At 36.1% G+C, this 25,153-nt stretch overlaps 2 protein-coding genes across 3 annotated transcripts; both read right to left on the reverse strand.

Moving 5' to 3' along the window:
• Positions 1 to 416: 416 nt before the first annotated feature.
• LOC128212076 (serine/threonine-protein phosphatase 6 regulatory ankyrin repeat subunit B-like) lies at positions 417 to 9,465 on the reverse strand. Of its 2 annotated transcripts, none has more exons than XM_052917323.1 (6): positions 9,428 to 9,465; positions 7,692 to 7,821; positions 6,807 to 6,913; positions 6,143 to 6,257; positions 5,544 to 5,670; positions 417 to 5,003 (listed from the first exon to the last, which is right to left on the reverse strand). In XM_052917323.1, exons 2-6 carry the CDS (start codon positions 7,813 to 7,815, stop codon positions 4,499 to 4,501), a joined length of 978 nt encoding a protein of 325 aa, XP_052773283.1. In that variant the 5' UTR covers positions 7,816 to 7,821; positions 9,428 to 9,465; the 3' UTR covers positions 417 to 4,498. The 2 variants fall into 2 exon arrangements, with proteins under 2 accessions (XP_052773283.1, XP_052773282.1); XM_052917322.1 differs by lacking the exon at positions 9,428 to 9,465 and adding an exon at positions 9,134 to 9,269.
• A 5,123-nt stretch (positions 9,466 to 14,588) lies between these two features.
• LOC128212485 (protein fem-1 homolog C-like) lies at positions 14,589 to 24,557 on the reverse strand. The gene is made up of 4 exons (XM_052917967.1): positions 24,527 to 24,557; positions 22,520 to 22,597; positions 21,966 to 22,143; positions 14,589 to 17,631 (listed from the first exon to the last, which is right to left on the reverse strand). Exons 2-4 carry the CDS (start codon positions 22,595 to 22,597, stop codon positions 15,941 to 15,943), a joined length of 1,947 nt encoding a protein of 648 aa, XP_052773927.1. The 5' UTR covers positions 24,527 to 24,557; the 3' UTR covers positions 14,589 to 15,940.
• Between the last annotated feature and the right edge of the window lie 596 nt (positions 24,558 to 25,153).

A 25,153-nucleotide genomic window follows, 5' to 3' on the forward strand; every position in this document is an offset into this window, starting at 1 on the left:
GTTTGAGGCTATAAGCTGTTGGCATTCACCAAAATATTGCAAGATTATTGCAAAATTTCTAGAATGCCGTAGGGTTGGCCGTTCTGAGGGCATTCACCAAAATATTGCAAGATTATTACAAAATTTCTAGAATGCCCTAGGGTAGGCCGTTCTGAGGGCATTCACCAAAATATTGCAAGATTATTGCCAAAATTTCTAGAATTACTTCGGGTTGGCTCTTCTGAGGGCTTATTGTTCGTAAAGAAAACGTTAAGAGATAAATATCAAGTGGACGTTGGTTATTGGGTGACTCCTTACCAAATTTGTTAGAAGCTAAGGTTATGTTAGCGATAAAGGTTAACATAAGCGATACAGGTCCCATTGAGATCCCTCTCTATGAATAGGGACATAGTAGGGCTATATGACAACAAAACTGATTAAATGAAAAACTTTTAATTCAAAACATTGAAAACTTGAAAGAAGCATATGTTAATGGCCTGCATTAACATAAATGACCAATCTTTTGGTTAAAGAGTACATGCATGGATTATCAAGTTTAGAAATATTTCAACAATTATTAGCACTTGCAATGAACAGAAAAGTTTTTACAATTCAAAATACAGAAAAATGGGAATTTCCCCTTAATGCTAGCTAACTATTAATTCAACACTGCATCAATAGCCTCTTCAGCAAAAAGACTGGTCTTACAGGTTATATAAAGAGGAAGAATTGTGCCACAGCAAGAAAAGAACAAGTAAGAAAGCCATAACATCATCTACAGGAAAGACCACAGGTGGCAGAGTTGGTCAGACGCCAAAGCAATTAATGCAATTCGTCAAGATCATTTATCAAGGTTTTTTTTCAATTAATTCATTGGATAATGCAACCATGTACTTTAATATATCCTGTCATTGGTCAAATGATTTTTTGATTGACAACTGGCGACTGGTCAATTGGCTCTGTGAAGATTAAAAATGCTTTTTGATAAAATAATAAACATAAAAAGGACTCAAAGAATATTTTCATCCATTGCACAACAAATCATTAAATTTCAAAAGTTATAACACATAATTAATGAACACATACGTGCATTTGTCTTGAACAACGAAAACTGTGTCTAAAATATTAAACCGTTTTCAAGAAATGCAAATTTAATCTAATTTACTCATTCAAAAAGGAGTTGCACTAAATTATTCTATACAAAATTCACAATACTGTCACCTTTCCATAAAAAAGTGTAACAAGCTGCAAATATAGGTAGATGCTACTACACCCATCAGTTATTTGTATACATGATAACATCTATTCTGAATAGATGAAGTACGTTTTTCCCTTGTTTTATGGGGGTTTCCGCAATTCTGAGCATACACAATTTGTAGAAATAAATCAAAATCAAAAATAATTTTGTCTACATTACCGGGTAAGGAACAATTAAAAATGAATGGTCTCTCTTAAAGGGACTAGACACCAGATGGTCCCAAAACTCCCAAATACAATATATCATCAAAACAAGTCTACAATTGTTAATACCAATTAGTATGAGGTCAATAATAAAAACACTTTACATGATAAAAATAATTATTTGTCGCTGCCCTGCTGAGTTTACCCATGAAAAATTGAACACAACGTTTTTCCTGTTTATAGTGTGTAATATATTAAGCATGTGAAAGTCACGTGATTAGCACAGATACATATACCAACACTATTTTTAAATTTACTAGTATTTATGTGGTCGACAACCCAAGTAAACTTCAAATTTGAAAAAAAATGTGAAAGATACATGTGTAGTAAGCAATGTGATACATCAGTATTGATAAAGTACGATTAAATGCATTGTACACAACCATATCAATTTTATGTTTGTCTTTGACAATTTTCTTTTTTTCTTACAATGATATCATCTGGTGTCTAGACGCTTTTAAGTGCTTCAATAAAAAGTAGCAACACCATACATATTTTATCAAATATCTAAACTTATTCTCATTTTAGACACATAAAGGATGTTTTCATTAGTTATACCACTATCATGGCAAGTTGCCATAAAACTAGTGTATGAATGAAATATTCACTGTATAAAACAGTATACTTTGGCCAACATTCAATTCTAAACTACCTAAGTTACGAGACAAACTGTCAACACAATCAATCTACTTTCTTGATCCAAACAACAAAGAAGTAAAATTCACCAGCTAAAGAAAGCTTAAAGACTAGTATATTACACCCAACCAAATCTACATGTGCAAAATCAATAGCAGGAACAAAATTTAAGCAACTTTTATTAAAGATTTTAGAAGAATGAACTATAACTATCATGTCATTCTGTGCATAACTATTTACATGAAAATTGAGTGACAGGGGCCATTTCAATAATGTTCCTACTTGTTTTTAGCCGTAAACTGAAACTATTATAAGTGTCACATTTGCATTATTTTACTGAATATTTGAGTGAATTGAACATATGGCAGTGTTCAAAATGAACACAAAGTTGAAGAATTAAAAACAAACAATTTGTTACCATTTATGATGCTTAAACAGATTAAAGTTAACTGGAGTTATGATTAAAATCCTGTATTGAAACGACCCCATGTGGTATAAAGTTAATTTAAATCATAAGCACTAACAGTAATACCTTGATACTTTTTTGTAATTTTTGAGTGCAAAAATGATGGTGTCAAATATGTAAATTGTTCTTGAATACATTTTAAATTTCTTACCATAGTAAACAATTTAACACCATAAAGATAGATGCAATTAGCCTAGCCTATCAGCATATATCTGCATGTTCGTGGTTGCATTGTTTGTGGGAATTTCTTACACAAGTTTGAATTTTGTCACAGGTGTCACCGTCTTCTGCACAAGGGCAACTAAGCCAAATGAGTCAGAGGGGGTGCCCCTGCACTGCAACTCAGACAGACGCATATACATCTACCATTTGTAATTGGAGAAAATCTTTAAAAATGTTTAAAGTTAATCAGTAGACGTAACAAAGAAAAAAACAAGGAAGAGTGCAAACAATAGGGAGACATGTCATATGAATAACAGTTAAACATTCAACAATAACCAAGTAACAAGTATTAGAACTTGGAGGAAAAAATGCCATTATGAGAAGTATTTTAAAATCAAACAACTTTAAACTTTCATAAAAAATTATCACTGACAAAATAACTTGCCATAAACATATATGTGCTAACTGCACTAGTTTTCCATACATAAATTGTCAAAAATACATCAACAAAACTTATTTTAGTTAAATAAAGCAATTTGCCATAACATGAAAACACTGTAAAAATAAAACTATTGTACATTCAATCGATAACATTTCAATAATCTATATTTAACAATTAAGGATATTAAATAACTGTATTTGTCCTATCAGGCACACCCTGTGCATATTACTTTTTGAGGCTAATTTGACCAGATTTGTAAGTAAAAAATTGGTGGTGTGTAACCCATGCGTGGTTCACTTGGGCACAGATTTATAGAAAATGGAGATATTACTGTAGATCTTCTGAAAATGGTGAGCAATTGATTGTTTTACAGCAATATAAACCCTTTAGATTCACTGCATGCTCTTCAGCACATGTGCATCCATAAGGTCAAATATGTGTACCAGATAACATTAATGAATTCACTATTGCCATTAAAAATGTTTGATTTATTTGTGACAAAAGACAACATCGACCAAAACATGTGTTCTTAAACCAGCATGAATTTTATAGGTCAATAAAGCATTCTAATTTCAGCACAATAAAAACATGATCCATCAGTAAATTAAATTACAAATCTAGAAAGGATATAATGATACATGTATCAGTGAACACAAACACAATTCTTCTTTAATTTCAACAACAACAAATTAACAAAGAAATGATAACCATATGAATGGTAACCATACCAATGCATTGACAAAGCCAATTACTATGTAAGCAAGCAGTGTTTTTGCATTCTCACATTTTATATATGAGATTCTGTTAAAAGTATGAATATGACTTGTATGGAAATCTTATCAACCAGCGAATTGGATTTTTTTTCTCTTAATCAAATATAGTTCAGATCTTATTGTCAGATCTAATATGAAATCCTCAATATCTGGATATCAAAAGATAGCGCATTTCTTGGCAAATTGATAAAACATAAAATCTGTAAAATGAAGTAAAAATATCATTCCACAGTGTCTGCATTTTCAAATTATCTTGTATCAGATTGCAATCTTTTTACATCAAAATAAAACTCATTTTCTATAAACTGTACCAAGCACTACCTAATCCAAAAAGCCTTCTGTACCATAAGTAAGCATCTAAAAATATCTAGGGTATGTAAAGCTAAAAGGTAAAAATCTTTATTCACAGCCCATGGTCATATCGCAAGGGTTTTCATGAATGAACTATATACACACCAATTAACCATTTCAATTCTTAAAATAAGATGATCTTAAAGCTAATTTAAAAGAATCAAATAAAAACCAAATGTAGGTAGACATGAACAGGAGACAACTGCTAAATGTATAGACAATGAAGACTCATATTTCATTGTGTAAGACAGTCGGGGTCGGGATGAGGAACATCTTACGTGACAAGTACACGTGCAATTTTGATGGAAGTGGAAGATATTGAATCTTTTTCAGGAAATTGTCTTTCGTAGCCTCAATCATTCTCTGCTGGATCACTTTCCGACACAGATTCTTCAGAGAATGCGAAGAGTTGAAACTTTTTGTGTACCAGTCGAAGAACTCCTCGTCATTCGCGAGCAGCTCCGGGGGAATACCGGGACCCTTCATCTTTAGCCAGTCCATAAGGTTCAACATGTCACAGTTTGCGTGGAACAACAGTTTGATACAGGGGACCTGGTACTTCAAGTCCTCCTTGTACAGACCACAGCTCAGTGAGCTCACACAAACGTACAACGGGGTGCGGCCCATGTTGTCAATTCTGTTAACCATGGTGGGGCCAGCCAAGATCCGAATCATATCTTTGATTTTCCAGTGAGCAGCTACATGGATGGGAGACTTGCCATTTCTATCACTCCTGCAATGTATTTATTATCAAAATCAGGAAAACTTTCACGCATACAAACAAAAAAAGTTCAGTGTCACACTTTTTTCTATGCATGCCATGTCAGATATTCTGATCCATTTCCAATGGATTTATTTTTTAAAAATCATGCATAATTTAAAATTCACAAGTCTGTTTTTTTGCAAATAAAGTTTCAAATAAATGTTCCAAGAATGAAAAAAAAGCTTGATTGTTAGCAAGTTAACATTGTTCTGTGTTTTATTTATAAGAATCATTACCGGGTACTTAAGAGTGTGAACTAACATGTTGGTCTTCACTTTTGTTGCACAACTTTGAGTACAAAATTAGGTTATAATCCAAACCAATTTAACCTTAAGTTTCAAACAGGTAACAACCCTACTGGTGAACACAAGTCTTGGCAGCCAACAGTGAGGCCCTCATCATATATTATGTGATCAACACAAACTGACAGCAGTCTTACTGATGGTGAGTTGCCCCACAAGACAGCCGTGGGGACCATTTGTGAACAACACAAACTGACAGAAGACTTACTGATGAACATTTGCCCCGGCAGCCAGAAGCATCTCCACTGTCGCATAGCTGGAGTGTATGACAGCATTCTGTACACAGATATACAGCGGGGTTTGTCCATCCTTATCTGCCTTGTTCAGGTTTGCACCTGCAACGCACAGATTAGTGCTAATCAGACATTGTCATATACATATAAAACACTGTGGGCCAACTGTCACGAAATACACCCCTCCTATAATAAGACAAGTATGGGGATAATTGGTTAACATTGGGCAAATTTGAACGCAGACACTACATACATTTTTTTTGTCAATTTCAAGGGCCATTACTCTGGAGTGACTAAAATGACATGGCTGATTATTGAACCTGACCAAGATATTTTGCTCTTAAACATTTTGTCCAAATTTGGTGATGATTGGACAAAAGCTTCTAAAGTCATTGATTGGACAAGATCGTTTTTACGTAATTTATATATTTAAGAGCGAAAACTCCTCGGTGATTCAAGTCATTCACAAATTTTTCAAATAGTTCAACATGTAGATCCATTTTCACAGATGTTATTTTTACACCACTCAAAATTATTTTTTCCATGATCATTCACACTTGGAAGTTATTATTACCATGATTGGTGAGAATGTCTACGAGTACAGGTCGACCATGATACGCAGCCTTGTACAGCGGAGTACAGCCATTCCTGTCAGTCATGTTGATGTCTGCACCCGCCTTCAACAGAATCTGGAAAAAAAGGTACATGGTCATGTTGATGAATACATATGTGGCAAAGACCAGGCAAAAATCTGAGCCCCTGATACATTTTCTGGCTACAAACCCTATTTCTATCCATGGGACCCCCAAAATTAGATTTTATGAGATTATAAGTAGTTATATTAGATCCCTAAAATGACCAGAGGCCCTCAAGTTTGGAGATTCATCCACACTCATCTAGTAGGTTTCAACCAATGAAAGAACAGCAGCCTCATTAGAACCTAAGTCACAGGCATACATGCCATATCCCATTTGCTGTCCATTACACTGGGTACTGAAGGGTTACTTTATGGGTACATTCTTGATAATCTTAGTCTATGTCCCAGTACACAACATGTAGAGAGACTACTTGAACCTACCATGGATATCTCTACATGGTTCAACGACACAGCAGCTAGTAGTGGAGTGGTGCTATCCTTTACACTGGGGACGGCTGGGTTACTTTATGGGTACATTCTTGATAATCTTAGTCTATGTCTGTCCCAGTACACAACATGTAGAGCAACTACTTTAACCTACCATGGATATCTCTACATGGTTCAGTGACACAGCAGCTAGTAGTGGAGTGGTGCTATCCTTCACACTGGGGACGGCTGGGTTACTCCACGGGTAGTTTATGTCTGCCCCTGTACACAACATAACCACGTGATTATTTATTAAAAACCATGCTGCAAATACATTTATAAACATGACCACTAAGAAATAAATAATGATGAAAAAGGTTGATTTAACATTTGAAATAATGACCATCTCCTGACAAATCTATATTTCTGACAGCATATCTGTGCACTCAAATGATCAGATGCAAGAAACATGTTCATAATATTCTACAAGTAGCTTTTTTAAGATCCACTTCAGTTATATACAGTGGTTTGATATAGTTACAGCTCAGACAAGCCAAAATACACATATAATTTTTCCAATGACCCTTCAGTTTGACCTTGACCTTTGACACACAGGCCTTGGTCTTCCACCAGACCTGGATCATCCACAGACATTGGTCTACAACATTATATGGGTCTTCCACGTGGCATGGGTCTTCCATATAACATGCCATCTTCTCATGGTGAACATTGTCCCAAGACATTATAAAATGCATGCTCAAGTTACAGCCCGGACAAGCCAACATGGGTACACATTGAAAGAACTGCCATTTTGGCAACTATGTCGAGCTAACTGTAAGCATGCTTGGCTAACAAACGGAACAAGTTTTCGTATATGCCCTATCACAACCTCCAGTCAGTGAATCTTAAAATCTGTCTGTGGAAATTAAATCTAGTGATGGGATTGTGTCAGGGTTTTTTTTAACAGTACCATTGAGGCCCTAAAAATCTCAACTTTCTTCAACTTACTGTCATGAACTTCAAAATTGAAGTTTGCATAGTTTTACATGTACATGTGTACCTGCACTGATGAGAGACCGGACCCCATCCCTGTCATTGGCCATGACAGCAAGGTGAAGGTCACGCTCCTTCTGTGGCATGTGGAGGGACACATGCTCCACCTTTGTTGACTTAGAGTTACCCATTGATCACTGCAACATAAGAATGTGGAAGGTTTTTAAGTGCCACTATCAGTTTTAATAATAACTTAAGCAAGTATCATTCAGAAAAAAGACATATTGTCATATGAAATAAGAAGGCTGAAAACAATACCATAAAACAATCAATGGACAATATTCATAATATTATAGTTGCTTAATAAGAAAGAAACAGGTTGACTTTTGTTAAATAACATGTCAATTGAGAGTGCCTTAACTACTGAGAATGACAGTCTGGAGCTTTAAATTTAATGACTCATTATTGAACACCTAGACTAGATATTTCAAAGGTTCTTAGACTCCCATTTGCTTATTATGATCCCAGGGAGTGGAAGACCCTAAGACGAATCAGTAGCGAAACTCAACAGCCTCAAGGCTGAAGCTTGTATGAAATATAGTGGAAAGTTATCACTGTCTAAAACATAAATGTATTGTGTGTAGTTGCTGTGGGTGAGAAATAGTCGACTGGTTAGCCCATTTTGATGAAGGGCCGTGCTCGTGTTCTGGTGTTTACTGGGTTTACTTTGATGGTGTCAGAGTAATTTGGTGTTCTGGTGTTTACTGGGTTTACTTTGATGGTGTCAGAGTAATTTGGTAAGTCACATAGGGCACTTCGAACAGCCTCGCTGTTGAGCTAGCCTTTGTGGTGTCAACTGCGGGTCAAAAGGCAAGGAGGACCAATGGGTTATCTACTAAAATGGTCAGTTTTAAAGCAATCTTTATCATATACTCCAGAATGTATGATTCAGAGCCATATTTTGAGCTGTTTATCACATAAAAGGTCATTAACATGACAACTTATCATGCTTGGAGGTGGCTGCAGGGCCAAGCGACTGCCTTGGTTTTGTTTTCGCGCCGAAAATAGTGGGGAATGGGCCTAATGCAGGATGTCCCTGGGGTACGGGGGTTTTACTGGCAGTTTGTTCCCACAAGGCGGGGATTTTACCGGGGTTGGCAGGACTGAAAGTCAAAGTTCCCACTATACCCCGGACCTAGGTGGGAAGTGGTTACAAAAAATTGACAGGTGCATATAAAAAGCAAATATGTTCCAATAATTCACAAATTGTTGCTGCATCTTATTTCATCTCTTAACTTTATACAAGTGAACCAACATCGACAATGACACATGAGATAGTAATTGAAATTCTAAAAATCTGCAGAATCGCCAAAATTTGCTACCAAAATCATCATCAGGAAATCACTGTTTAAATAAATCGCAAAATGGGGCATTGATGTAAGTTTAACATAAACATTTATCGTACTAAAGTCAAGCAATAAACTCCCCACGCATGCTTCGTTGTCTTACAATTTTAACGTTCTCTTCTTTGACATTTGACAGATGTTTCCTCCATCTTTTTGTTGATTATCGAAAAATCCGACGTTATTGTACTAGCCCTTTGCTATTTCCCGTACTGTATTGTACGGGAATCAGCAACGCGCTAGTATAACGTCCGACTTATCTTCAGTTAAACGTTTAACAATGAAATGCAAATTTTAGATAAAAAAGATACAAGATTCAAGAATCTTTATTTAAAGTCGGGTATGAAAACAAGAAACGTAAGCTCAATGAGTTATTTTCCAACATGAATAACAAACATACATAACATATTAAAACTTATATCACATGAGGTGGTGACCTGGAAATTCAGGGATCAAGACAAATCGGCCCCTTACCAAATCGGCCTACTACCAAATCGGCCCCTAAGACGTTTCGGCCCTGCGATTTCGTCCCCTTAATTAAAATGACTCGAGACGTTTCGGCCCCTTAGTGATTTTCAACAGAGACATTTCGGCCCCTTAATTTTATTTTATTTTTTATCTTGAGTATAAAGTAAAACATTGTAGGTCGTCTTATAAATGTAGATGAGATCTGTAAATAAGTTGTAAATAAAATCTTTAAAATTACAAATAGACAAATATGCATGAAAAACATTGATAGGACTGATATAAAAATATAATTAAAATCTAAATAACTATTAACCCTGATTTTAATATAAAATGTTAGATAATCTAAGAACGTTTATATGTTATAAATGTTAATTATTAATAGATCATTAAAGACTTCAAAGAAAATGTATGGCTATGTTTACCGCCGAGTACTCCCATAACTCATATAATTTAGATTAAAATGCACGTGGCGCCAAAGGTATATCAAAGCATTGACACTGGACTGGCATTCGTGGTTTTTATTTTGCTATCATTCCTGATTACACGCGTGTCTGACTTGTGAATCCCTAGTATAAAATGTTTGCTATGTTTCGTTGTTATGTTTATTGTATCATAAACGGTAGTGTTTAAACATAATTCTGTTGATCCTTAGAACATACGCGATGTACATATTCTTGTTCGTTAAGTGTTGTATGTACCACGCAGCATGAACCTTGCGGTATATATAACACCGAAATCATTACCTTTTTATATTATACCTTAATATCGATAACATTCTCACAATATTTTTTTATCAACTTATGATACAATAGAACTTATGCTATTGCCACATGCCATACGTACATATATGCGTTTTATGCTTAAGCAAGGTTTTTTTAAAAATGCCTTTATGTTTCAACCATTAGTTTGTTATCTGTGTGGCATACTATTGCTCCAGAATAATTATTAATTATTACTTTTAACAATTAGTGTTTTATCTATACATAATTAGGAAATAATGTTTGTTTTATAGATATGACTTGCAAACAAGTGACAACTTGATAGTTCTACAGATATTATACAATAAATATGCATTTTAAAAAGAGTAAAACAATATACTATCCGTAATAAAAAAGTGAAATAATATTCTGTTTGAGGTGCGAAGAGATAACTGGTATTAATCTTTAAGTGTGAGAATTAGCGGTTGGGAAAGTCGGAACAAACCTTGTAGACGTATTTATAAGTTTGTAAACACAAAGTGTCATAATTCCAACGCCTGATACCTCTGTGGAATGTGACAATTCGCCATAAGACCATCTGTCTAAAAACACCGTTTAAGCCAGTATGGATTTGCATACGTATTAAATATAAGATAAATAATACAAATAGTTTTTTCATCCTTACCTGATTTGAATATAAATAACTGAATTTCATAAAATGTATAACTTATGTCGAGAGCGTTACAGAGACATCAACGCCAGGATCATGGATGAGTGGGACTCATACGATTCGCATAAGGTCACCTGCGAGGAATTCCTGAAAAATGTTGGTGCCCTCTACGGCGGGCGATAGGTGTTTGGTCAAGACTGATGTTAGACAATGGACATGTCATTATACATACTATTAGCAACATAGTTATGTATAATAATAAGATTATTTGAAAAAAAATGAAGTTTAAACATTTCTTCTTCAACTATATTTCGTTTTATAAAAACATCTCGTGAATAAATCTTTACATGTTTTCAAGTGAACAGATATTTTCATTAAATCTATTTTATCTATACAGTACCTTTGTATACATGTATATAGCTTTGTCTATTAAAATAAAAAAAATGAAATTACATGTTTTTTACTTATATTTAGAAATAAAAAAATAAATAAAAATAAGGGCCGAAACGTCTCGGTAATCAGGGACCGAAACGTCTACGGGATGGGGACGATTTGGTAAGGGGCCGAAAAGGTAACCGTTTGAGCTAGGGGCCGATTTGGTAAGGGGCCGATTTGTCTGGTAGCCGAAATTAACGGCCGGAAATAAAAGCATTAAAGTTTTAAATAGGTACAATATTGGAACAATTATTAACAAAGTCCGTTTCTCATATTCATGCATACAATTACAAAAAGTAAGATGGATAAGAGCACCAAATACGGTCGGTGGAATTACCGAAATCCCGAAACCCTGGTAAATACCGAAATCCCCTTTCATTTTCATAGGTATATATCGTTTTCTTTTATACGCCCGGATTTAATACTTTGTGTTCGAATGTTGTATGCCGTAATTGTTGGAGGTTGGAGAGGGGTGGAGAAGTCGGAGGAGGGGTGGGGGTGGGGGTCGTGGTGACTAAAACCCGGCACCCTCTTTCATTTACATAAGTTCATACAAAAGAAGAGTGTTAAGAGACTTAAAACATTGCATTTCTGTATGATTACTAACCCATTTAAATGCTGGTGTGCTTTTATGTGAATAGTTCTAAATCGGGATATTGAGGTTTATAGAAAAATGTTTGTGAGCTAGATAGGTCCATAAAACAAACAAGGTACAGTTCACGAGTACTGTCATAGTGGCAAGACGGTTGTTAATTACCTTTAATGCAAACATATCACTTTACGGTCATTCCCGTAAATGTTTTGGCAACCAAACTGTTCAAAACCACTAAATACAATGATGACATCAACTAGTTTTCCAGGCAGTACGGCCCGTCCACTCGCGCACATTTCCTGTAGTTACACGGCACAAATTGATTGCCACCGCACGCGCACTTTCATACTGTTATCGCAAAAGCCAGTGCTCTATATGTTTGATAAAAGTAAATGTAGTTATGGCTGCAATTTTGACATAATACCCCTACTTGTTTTATTGTCTGGAATTCTAGTTCACTCTCTATTCGTGATGGTACTTTAAATACTTAAATACTTTAAAAGGTACGCACCAAACAGTAGCTGTCACATGAATGTGACAAATGCCCCCAGGTTTGAAACCTCGTTGAACAAACAGACATTAGTATTTGGGCCTATATGGACAGATAGCCTTTAGTATTTAACAAATGCAGTTTGGAAATATTGATCGCTACTATTTTTTTAAAAAGCAACGAATGGACACAAAGATGTTAAGTCACAGCTAGATGGAGTGGTTGAAGTCGGTTGTATTTTAAATTGAGCATGTTGTGCATTAATATTGAACATGTACGTATGTGAACACTTTACCTAATGTAAAATATTTTTTCCTAGATTATTTTTTAATGTAAACTTTGATAAAGAAACAAAATAACTAGCATTGAATACTTTTAAGTGAATGAAGAACGTAAATGACTTTATCATGTCACGGGCTTCTAAACCAAAGGTCCGTGGTAATGTAAATCGTATTGAGATCCTAGTATCCATTATCAATAGGGGTCATCCACTGAAAGGGTTCAAACTGCTTACAAATATGAGTTTCCTAGACCTAAATGTTCACCAGTAATTGACCTTACCCTTTGACCCACTGACATTAAAAATGTAAGGGTTCATCTACTGGACACGAACAACATGCCGACCAAGTTTGAGATCACTGGTCCAAGCGTTTTTCAGTTATTGACCGGAAACATTTTTCACCACAAACATTACCCTTGGCTTCGAAAGCTTTATATATAGTGCTCATCTGTTGGTCATGGACAGCCAGCCTGCCAAGTTTGAGTTAGTTGAGCCATAACCATGCTACCTACCAAGTTTGAAAACACTGGGAGCCGACCTTGTAATTGATCGAAATAACCCTTTGAACGATTTTCACCACAACCTTGACATTTGACCCACTGACCTTAAAATCAAAAAGGCCCATCTGCTAGTAATAACCAACCTGTCTATTTGAGGTCCCCCAGCATTCTTCAGTTATTGATCAAAAATGAAATTTAAGCTCAATATCACATTGCCCTGGACCTTGGCCCACTAGCCTTAAAATAAAAAAAAGTTCATTATGACCTCGACCTCAATTTTAAAATTGTTCATCTACTGATCATGACCAACCTGCCCGCCATGTTTGAGTTCCGTGGGCGCCGCATTCTTCAGTTATTTATCGAAAACGGATTTTCAGTTAATGGTCACCACGACCTTGATTTTTAACTTCAAAATCAGCAGGGTTCATCCGGATGGACGTACAGATTACTATATTCCGTCCGTCGGGTGCATAAAACAACCAACGACAGACGAATACATTACTGATTCTGTACATGACACATTTCAGTATTTCCCCCCAAACGATGAAAACTTGTATTTGTATTGCAAATGTCTGTTGCAATGTGAGGATTGTTGATGCTTGTTATGTATATATGTGTACATAAATGATGATTTGTTTTAGTATTGTTAAATCCATGTACACTGGTTCATCGTTGGGTACTTTCAGATGTTATTTTCATAAAATAATGTTAATTTTATTATCATATTAACCAAGTGAATGGCTATATAAGAATCACGCGCGCCATGCCCTTCCGTAGGTCGGTCTGTCCCATTTTTGTTCGGTCCATATGATTCGTATTCATGGTTAGATTTTAAAATTATTTGGCAGAAGTGACCACCATCGCATGATGATTTGTCGCGCAAGACACGTGGCCCTACCCTCGATGTCAAGGTTACAGCAACATTCTGAACTGTTTTGCTATATTAGCCTTACTGATAAAAGTTATGTCCGGTCCATATCTTTGTCATTCAATGTCGGGCTTTATAACTATTTGGCAAAAGTGACCACCATAGAATGGGGACGTGACGCGCCCAAGACCCGTGTCTCTTCCTTGATAGCATGGTCACAACCTTCAAACTAAGTATGTGCGGCTTTATAAGCCTTACTGATGATAGTGTAAGTTCTTTGTCATCAGTCAGATTTTAAAATAATTTTGGCACACCTAAACTTGGGCGTACGTTGGTATATTAGTAATATGTGACAAGTTAAGGTTGAGCCATGGTATTAACGGACACACTGACAGACACAAATCATTATATGACTCCCCTCCGGTTCCTTAGCATATTACTAAGTTGATTTATACGAAACATTTTGAAAATATATGTAGAATGTGGATGGTTACACGCTGTTATTCAGTGTATGCTAGTCTGTAATCTTCACCCAAACTGAGAAAGGAATCACTTTCATGACAATTTATTTCATGGTATTAACACAGATTGTATCAGCTAACAAATGGAATGAAACATGAAACAGTTACACTTTTATGACGTAGATAAAAGCAGACTAAAGCAGGAACAAAAGAAACAGGCAATATTCTTGGCTGTTGATTTCAAAAATTGAAAATTATACTGAAATCTGTTTACCAATTATACAATTTTATGTAAAAAGTATGTTATGCAGGAACATGGTTATGAAACTAAATTTTTACAGCATATGCTTCTTATAAGTTTCTGAAAAGAAATTATGTCTTACAAACATGGATGACTAAAGGCAAGTGAGGGTGTGAGATGAGCTTTGATTGATGATTAGTTCTATGATCTACATGTACTTGTAATATATGACCTGATTCACAACACAATAGTGGTACATTCACAGCATTCACTCCAGGACTTTTATAATTATAAAAGCTATCATAGCCCCAAATTTCTGAACAATTTTAAGTCCCTTAAAACAGAATCAAGCTAAGCTGGCTATTTTTGTGTTGGTAATAACATGTGTATTTTCCTCTATTTACAGATTTTGGACTTGTAAAGGAAAAGTTCTTATGATAATCATGATGAGCTATTTTGGTTTATGAAATGAGGATTACGAAAATATTTTGCCTAAAATACGATACTTAAACCTGTTACGCACAAGATATTTCAAGAAATCAGAGCCTTGTGATTTATTTTAACAATCTCTCCATTGTGAATTTATTTTAGACTTTACTCAAACATAAGAACAATACAAATCCAAGAAATCCTCAAATAATTGTTCATCATATGAACCTAAGACAAAGGATATTTTCAGAACACAAAAGAGCATTACCGTTATAATTTTGAAGTATTATTAAGATATAAATTTGATAGAATAGTCAGTAATCAAAAAATCACAAGCCCACAACAGCCACAAGTCTTGCACTTGTGGAATGCTTTTCGGGGTTGTTCAAAATCCAGATTTTAAAAAGCCGGGCTTGTTAAATAAAATGATCCAACACACCAGAGTTAGAATTGGGTTTGTTCAATCAAGTCTTTATTTTGATGATTTTATCAATTAAAATTATACCTCGTTTAAATCAAATTGCATATTGAAATTAAGAAACCTAAGAAATACTGAGGGCATTTCTTTTTTTTTCCTTCAAAGATCCTTGCTATCATTTTTTTTCTCTCAAAAACATGCAGTTATCTTTCTTTGATGAGAAAGTGAATGATGAAGATAGCTATGTTCTTTTCCATATCAATTTTTTTTATCTTATTAAATTGCTTTTATACAAGTAACAGTTTACCACAGAACTTTAAAAATAACTGATTACAAGGGTTAAAATTTAAGGCCATCACAATGTCAACATTTTTTCCCATGTAATTTCACAAAAGTTACAAGGGAAAATGGGATTTCATTCTCAAACGGTATGCCTTGTTTCATTATCTCTGTCGAGGCCAAACATTTAAGGGATAAGTATTTCATTGCGCTGTGGCTTAACTCTGTTGACTTGGCCAGAAACCTGTTAGCAGTTAGGCCTTCCTCATTCATGATATCCACGTGAGACCCGACATTAATCAGGAACTGTATAATGCTGATTTCGTTATCGTCGAATCTTGTGCCAACTTCAAAATGGCGCTTAGCACAATCAAGCAATGGAGTATTTCCCTTTTCACACTGAGCATTAACTCTTGCCCCACACGTTACCAAGACCTGGATAACATCTAAGGAGGGAAAGTTAGAGTAAAACTCATCTCCTGTGAGGGAAATCATTGGGTCGACAGCGAGATGTAGGAGCGTCTGTCCATTACCACAGTGAGGGTCCTCCTGAACCATCCGGTGTACAAATGTCATAAACTTGTATTTTTCTTCTTGATTGCATTCAAGGCGAGTAAACAGGTGAATCATGTGAAGGTAAAGCTGAAGAAGGAGCTGAAACTCTGACAAGGTATTTTGATCCTCTGATTTTGTGGCACTTTTGGCAACATAATCCTTAGCAGCGAGGATCTGGTCTGTTAAAATTTCTATCACATCAAGTGCATCATAAAACTGTATCTTTTCATCAGTGTTGTTGTTGTCTTGCTCCATCTGAACCTCCCAGAAAAATTTCACAAGAGCCTGAACAGTGAAGAGACAGTCATGGTTGAGAGGTTCATCTTGCTTGTATCTAAGGGTGTAAGCATATTTCCACAAGTCTGCACACCTCTGATACCTGTGGGAATCAGCATACACCGCCCCACGATACATCAAACCAAACACCGCATCCTTGTGATTGGGACCAAGAATTCTCTCCCGTATCAACAATGTCTGCATGTATATTTCTTCAGGATCAGCCAGAGCTTCAAGCTCTTTCATATTTTCTGGCTCTTTGGCGAAATTGTACACTTTCTTTTTCTCAGATGGTAAGACCTTTAACACCAGACTATTTTTATCACTGTATCTCATTTCCATCGCTTTTCTCCAGAGTTTCAATGCAGAAGCCATGTCATTTTTTTCATCTAAGTGACAAGCACCTGCTAACTCATAAGCATTAATTTTGTCCTCAAGTCTCATACCAACCATGCTGGCAATAATGTCTATAATTTCTACATTCCCTCTCGAAGCCGCTGACTGCAAAGCATCATCTCCCATATCATTTTTCATACTGGGATTAGCTTTACGCTTCAATAACACCTTCACAGACTCAACAACTCCCTCCCGTATAGCATAATGAAGCGCGGTGTTCTTGGAATTATCTACAGCATTAACATCAGCACCTTTGTTAATCAGAAACATACATAAATGAGCACTTTGGACAGCATTGATCAGACATGTTCCACCATTCACATTCGGCTTGTGTATATCAGCTCCATGTTCAACAAGGAACTTAATCACGGGTATGTTCGTCATGAAACATGCTGAACGTATGGGCGTGGACTCGGTATCCGAGGGTGTGTTAAGGTTGGCCCCATGGCGTACCAGGGTTTGGACGATGTCCAGCTTATTTGCAACTGCGGCACACCACAGAGGCGTAACCTCATGCCGGGTTTGCTCCTCCTGGACCTCGTAGATTCCTGCAATAACACACAGCATGTGGATAATATGTCACAGTGATTCATTTTCAAATCTGCTCAATGCACCATTGGACTTAAGTATTTCACAACCATCAGACTGAGCATAAATCTTGTTATCTAACCTAAAGAAAGAGTTTGGTTAACAGTAAATAACCGCAGGAAAAAAAGTAATTTCTTGGGGAAAAAATACCCTTTTTTGCATAAAACATTTCCCTGCTCCAAACTCCATCACGATCCTTGATAACATTAATCAATGTTACACACTTTTGGATGCATCAACAATCAATGAAGAAATTATTTGTGCCTGACAATAATTAGCCTATGAAAAAAAGACAGTTCAACAATTCCATGACTCATCATGCACGGATGAGTTATCAACAAAAGAAAAAAAGCATCGTAAGACAAGGAAGATATAATACTCCTTTCCCAGAATGACATTGCCATGATTGGTCCATTGGCTGATACATCTATAGATCACACCACTACATCTTAAAAGTTTCTTTAATAACAGGATGATTTTTTGGATGACTATACAACAAGACTGTAACAAAAGCACAGAAAAGGCTGACATTAGCTGTCAGATGATCAATGGGCAAAACTGACAAAAAATAAGACCAGAGTTACGTCCTTGTTACACATAAAATTATGGGTGCTGTCACTGGTACGAAAGTTTCATGTGAACTATTTTCGTGATTTTTGCCAAGGTCTATTTTACATGATTTACACCAAATATACATGGTGTTTCACATTACCATAATTGTCCGTATATGAGGCTTCTTTTATCTTAGGCAACTCTAACAAGAGTGCCCACTGTCACAAAATTACCCGTCCTAATTATAGGACACCAAGTTTGGTGATACTGGTTAAGTGATTGTACATTTAGCATAATTAAAGAGTGGACACTGTAAAGCCTGTTTTTGCCACTTCAAGGGTCATAACTTTGGAGTGAGGCAAAATGGCCAATTATCAAATCTGATTAAGGTATTTTGCCAATACACATTCTGATGTAATTTGGTGATGATTGAACAAAAGCTTCTTAAGGAATTGATCAGACAAGACTGATTTTAGGTAATTTATATAATCAAAGGTTGATTACTCTTGAATGACTCAAGCGATATACTGGTTAACGAACTTTTCCAAGATATAATTCCCATACATATTCTATTAAACCAAATTTGATGATGATTGGACAAGGGATTCTTAAGTTATTGAGTTGGCAAAACCAATATTATGTAATTTCTTTAACTAAAGAGCAATATGATTGGTTAACGAATTTGTCTGAGATATTATGTCCAGTGCTCCAGCTAGCCCGTTTTTCAATGGCGCAGCGCCCGTGCCCCTTTTCTTACCGCCCTGCCCCCTTTTTGAGTAGTGCCCTTTTCACAAATGCTCTATTAGCCCCAAATATCCCGTTAGTGCCCTTTTTACTATTGAAATCACTATAAAAGATTGACAGCCCTTAATCCGCTGTCATAATTGAGACAAATTACGTAATATTTATGATAATAGTGTTCCCGCTAGGTGTCACCATGCCCCCATTGATTGCTTAAAATATGCCGTACTGCCCTTTCATCTTTCCATGTGCCTTGACCAAGTCATATGACAGCTAATTGTGTATTTGTGTAGTGAGCAGACGACCTGTGTATTCATAATCGGTCATCTACTAATCCGATAATTAGGAAGAGCCAAATAGGGAAACATCGGCTGGAGGCGTGCCTATTGAATGTCAGCCAATCAGAATATACATTGAGAACTCGTTCAACCAATGATGAAAGCTCGTAAAATGCGAAGGGATGGTGAAAAATGTTGTGAAGCACAATTAAATCTTTTAAAACTAGATTGGGCTTTTGAGAAAAGCGCATGTCTCCCCCGAAGGCTTAGTAAGACTTAGAGGTGTAAAGTACTGATACATCTGGCTGGAAAGCAGGGTGTGAGAATTCAATAGGGATTTCCACACAATAAGCCCTAGTTAATGATCTGAAAACTATTTTTCATCTTTCAAGCACTAGACCTTGACATGTGACCCCAAAATCAATAGGGATCTTCTACACCTCATGACCAACCTTCCTACCAAGTTTGGTGAACCTAGGTCAAACCGTTCTCAAGATATTGAGCGGCATTGGTTTTAACTTTGGGGGTCGCCGTGACCTTTGACCTAGTGACCCGAAAAACAATACATGTCTTCTACACCTCATGACCAACCTCCCTACCAAGTTTGGTGAACCTAGGTCAAACCGTTCTCAAGATATTGAGCGGAAATGTTTTTTACATTGGGGGTCGCCGCGACCTTGACCTTTGACCTAGTGACCCCAAAAACAATAGGGATCTTCTACACCTCATGACCAACCTCCCTACCAAGTTTGGTGAACCTAGGTCAAACCGTTCTCAAGATATTGAGCGGAAATGTTTTTTACATTGGGGGTCGCCGCGACCTTGACCTTTGACCTAGTGACCCCAAAATCAATAGGGATCTTCTACACCTCATGAACAACCTCCCTACCAAGTTTGGTGAATCTAGGTCAAACCGTTCTCAAGATATTGAGCGGAAATGTTTTTTACATTGGGGGTCGCCGCGACCTTGACCTTTGACCTAGTGACCCCAAAAACAATAGGGATCTTCTACACCTCATGACCAACCTCCCTACCAAGTTTGGTGAACCTAGGTCAAACCGTTCTCAAGATATTGAGCGGAAATGTTTTTTACATTGGGGGTCGCCGCGACCTTGACCTTTGACCTAGTGACCCCAAAAACAATAGGGATCTTCTACACCTCATGACCAACCTCCCTACCAAGTTTGGTGAACCTAGGTCAAACCGTTCTCAAGATATTGAGCGGAAATGTTTTTTACATTGGGGGTCGCCGCGACCTTGACCTTTGACCTAGTGACCCCAAAAACAATAGGGATCTTCTACACCTCATGACCAACCTCCCTACCAAGTTTGGTGAACCTAGGTCATGCGGTTTTCCAGTTATCGATCGGAAACGAAGTGTGACGTACGGACGGACTGACGGACTATCGGACTGACGGACAGGGCAAAAACAATATGTCTCCCCCAGAGAGGGGGAGACATAATAATTGTTTATTGTATTGTACAGACGAGACTTGCCATTTTCAACATTGTTTATTTGAAGCAGACGGCACTGCCGATATGTAAACATAAGAAAGGTGGCGCTAATACAATCAAATACATCACCTTTTCAGTAAATTTTTTGAAAGTTTATTTATAAAATATTCATGATGAAAATTTCTTTGTAATCCACAAAATTATGTTGATGCTTTATTTAGTATTTACTTATCATGTCCACGATCTTGTCAAAATTCGCCGAAACCGCCATTTTATCAGAACGATTTTCGGAGTTATTTTATCAATGTTCTATGTTTAATAAGTGATTTTTTAAACCAGGGTAGTGATTTTTATTGTCATTTTATTCTAAAACATCAGCATATTAAACATTATTTTACCAAAGACAATTAAATAACAAACAGGCTGAATGTAACATTCGTACCCAAACCCGATCGTACCAAACTAGGATTCGTCCCCTACATTTTTTTTTTGTGTGTGTATCTATTTATTTGATGTTTAACTGTGTTTGTTTTTGTCTTCATCTTACAAACTTTTAAAAGAAATATGTGGCATTGCACTAAAGAAGATGCCAAACAAGTGCAATCATACTACCACAGACAAAAAGACAAATTTTAATTTTGATATTAAAACACACCCTTCTAAATTTTGAGAAAAAACAACAACACCATTTTGTATAAGTCTGAAAATCATGGAAAATGATTTAAATTGAGTATAAAAACAAAACAAATTCTAGGGGGAGACCCCCCGCCCCCACAAAAAAACAAACACCTTGTGACAGGGGTGGACCCCCCCCCCCCCCACAACCACCCCAACCTCTACACGACTTAAGTAGCTTGCCCTTTTCAAAACTCCACCCTGCCCTTTTCAAATCCTGGCTGGAGCACTGATGTCCATACACATTCTGACCAAATGTGGTGTTGATTGGACAAAGGCTTCGAAAGTTATTGATCGGACAAGACTGATTTAAGGTAATATCTATAATTAAAGGGCAATAACTCTCAAGTTAAAAACAGTGATCTGGCTGGTTATTGATCTTGTCCGAGATGTTATGCCAATACATATTTGGATCCAAGTGGTGATTGGACAAAGGTTCCTTAAATTATTGAGGGGACATCAAACTGGATGCAGCATGCCCACCCATCCGTACGACTCAGGTTAAGCTATAATACGGCCCATTTCTTTAAAACAGGTGTTAAAAAACACAGCAAAGCATCCAGTCATCATAATCATTAAGATTTCAAACCAACCTTTAATCTCAATATCAGCTCCACAGTCATCCAGCAGGTAGTTGACAAAGTGCACCTTGCCTTGCTGACAGGCAGTAAACAGCGGGGTGTTTCCATTCACCTTCTGGTTTACAATTTGCCGGCGCTGTTCCCGTGTCCGCTTAGATAACGTTGCTCGAAGTTTACTCAGCTTGTCTTCCTGGATTAAGGAGATTATATGCTTGATAAATGGCAATATGAAACATTCAAAATCATGATTGTACATCGTAGTAAATGGCAAAACATGGTCTAAACAAGATCAAGATTGGACATTGAATTAAATATATCCATGTTTAATAAACATTGAATGTGTCATGGACAACAGTAAGTAATGGTATAATGAATAAGTAACCAGACTCATATACCTTCAGAAAAACGAACCAAAATTATAAATTTATTTATACTATCATAATAGTAGCTTTATGTAGTATTTTCTACTGAATTAACTCATATATTGACCAATCTGGGAATATCAGTAATTACAATTGTGGTAAAAAAGAATGGTTTTCCTTAAAAGTTAATACTGAATACTGCACCTGGACACAGTTGTGTACAATGGATGAGAGAAGATTGTAGTCTATGCCACCTGTGTCAGGAATCTTGCACAGCGCCATCTGTAAACATAGTTATGGTATAACTATATATATAATGAACTAGTACCAAATGAAGACATTTATTTTGTCTGTCAGTATCTTGTATACTGTATTTGTCCTTAAAGAGACTCGCTCATGTTTTGGCACCAAATCCCCCACACCCCAGTTATGCATCTGAAAATACCGATATTTAATACTATAATTATTTTACTCTTTGATACTGAAATTGCAGAAAAAAATACACTTAAGAGTATACAAAAAAATCTGGTTTTAGTTGGGAGCGAACCCATGCCAGTTCAGTCAAGGAAAATGACAACAAATTCACACCTCAACAAGGTCTTATACACAAACAAAAGGATAACTTAACTTGTAAGCCTTTTGTTGGAACAGTTTACTAGTAACGCTATTCAAAATCATGGACTTCATAGACAATATTTGAGCAGAAATCAACATTAATTTTGTTGAAGGGTTCCAGCCCTCAGTATCTTAGTTTTAACACTCCTAATGATTAAACACTCCAGCATGCCCTAATAGAAATCTCTTCCTTGGCATTTCAGTTTTCTATACCTTACTAATGCCATGGTCCTATAAACTGGTTTAAAGGTCCGTGCTTATGCTTACTTGATTCATAACAACTTTGTTGGCTTATTCCACTGAAAAACTATCATTTAGCCATGTCATTGACTATTATCCTGTACCCTTGTGTAATAGCACACAGACACCACAATTTTTAAGTAAAACTATTTAAAAAAATTATTATAGTACTTGAGAATCTAAAATAGACGTCTATAAAGACAAATGATGTACTGGAATAGCTCAGATTGGTGGACCATACTGCCCAGATTGGGGCAGGTACAATGATTTGAAAGATTTGATAATTTGAGTGTTATTCCAGTGCATTTTTTGACCTGTTTTCCCAAGAAGTGCTGATGTCATGGTTCGGTTTGCATATTTTGGGGAGTTGGAGATCAGCTGTTGTACAAACCAGACGTGCTGTGAACTCATAATAAAGTCCCATATATCATTCTCTAGGATTAAGCTGGGTGTGCTGTGAACTCATAATAAAGTCCCATATATCATTCTCTAGGATTAAGCCGGGTTTGAACCATATCTGTTAGGGAATACTTTATAAAGTATATTATTTAGATTTTTATACTTATTTATATTAAGTTATAATTATTATTATATTATACTATACTTATTTATATTATGGAATACCACAATGGTGGCAGCGGTAAATGGCAGGAGTCTGACTAAAAGGTTAATGGGGGTGGAGTGTAGTGAATGTGGGTTAGAACAAACTGACAGGTTAGCTCATTTGGTTAGAGCACTGTGCTAGTGTTCTGGCAGTCATGGGTTTGAGTCCCATACAGGGTGCACTTTTAAGATAAGATAAATTTTAGTTTAACATAAGCGACAAGCGCTTTTGAACCGACTATAACAATAGTATACATGTTGAACCACAATATCATGGTAAGAAAGCTGTAAAATAATTTTGAGCATTGTTAAATAAGCACATATCACATAGCAAAGCAAGTAAAAGAGGTTAAACCTGTGAAAGATCTGCTGCTCTAGACCAGAGGCCTAAGAGACACTTAAGAAAAAGAGTAATAAAAAACTGATAGTCAAAATAGTTGCAAAAAGCAGATTAAAAGTACAGTAGTCTGTTTAAGGATTTTTTTAGCTTTGGAGTCCTAAATTGGTGGTCTCTGGGAATATTGGATATCCAATATTTTAAATAAATAGCATTCCATTGAAATTTATCTATTGTCATTCGGATGCACAGTATCTGGTTAAAAAGGGAGGTCCCTATCCAAGAAATTCCGGAAATGTAGGGATGCTGTCAGTTTCAATCAGCTTAAGCGATGATGAAATTGTACAAGTACTTGATAAAAAATAGTTTTTAGTTATTTATGTTGTTTTAACGCTAATTTGTAAAGGAAAACTAACTTTTTACACCACAAACGGCCATATATTTTTTTGATATAATATACATTTGTGAAAATAGCATATTGTGACACACAACACTACGAGAACTACGCAGTGATCTCCCTTTACGAGCAGAGATCTCTGCCTCAACGCCAACCTACCATTCAGAGCTCCTTGGCCAATTTTATCGAAAACAAACCGAGGAGTTCCGAATAGAAAAATTGTTGTGAACAAAACCTGGAAACCTGAGAACTATTAATCCAAAGTCTTCTGTTCTGTATTATTGAATACATATAGCAGTACAAAGTAGCAGTATAAGGAACGGTCCTATACATAAGGTGTCAAAAGAAGCTTTCTATTGACCCTTATTTATTTCTATTTCTAAACGTTTATATACATTGGTTGTTTCCATTATAATGCAATCTGGCCGCTGAATGTGTATTCAATGATTATTGGTTTACTTATTGTTCTTTTTTCAAACATAAATATTTATAAGATTTTGTGAGTGCATTTGTTTGTTTAAGAATGGATCATCTTTAATCAAAGATAACTTTTCTTTTACCACACAATTTTAAAAGAAACAAAGGACAGTATATGTTGCTTAAAAAGCCCCGCCTTCGTTTAATTCCGGAGTTTGATAAGGTGATT

Source organism: Mya arenaria, chromosome 12 (assembly GCF_026914265.1).
Source record: "Mya arenaria isolate MELC-2E11 chromosome 12, ASM2691426v1".
NCBI classification, from domain to species: Eukaryota; Metazoa; Mollusca; class Bivalvia; order Myida; family Myidae; genus Mya; species Mya arenaria.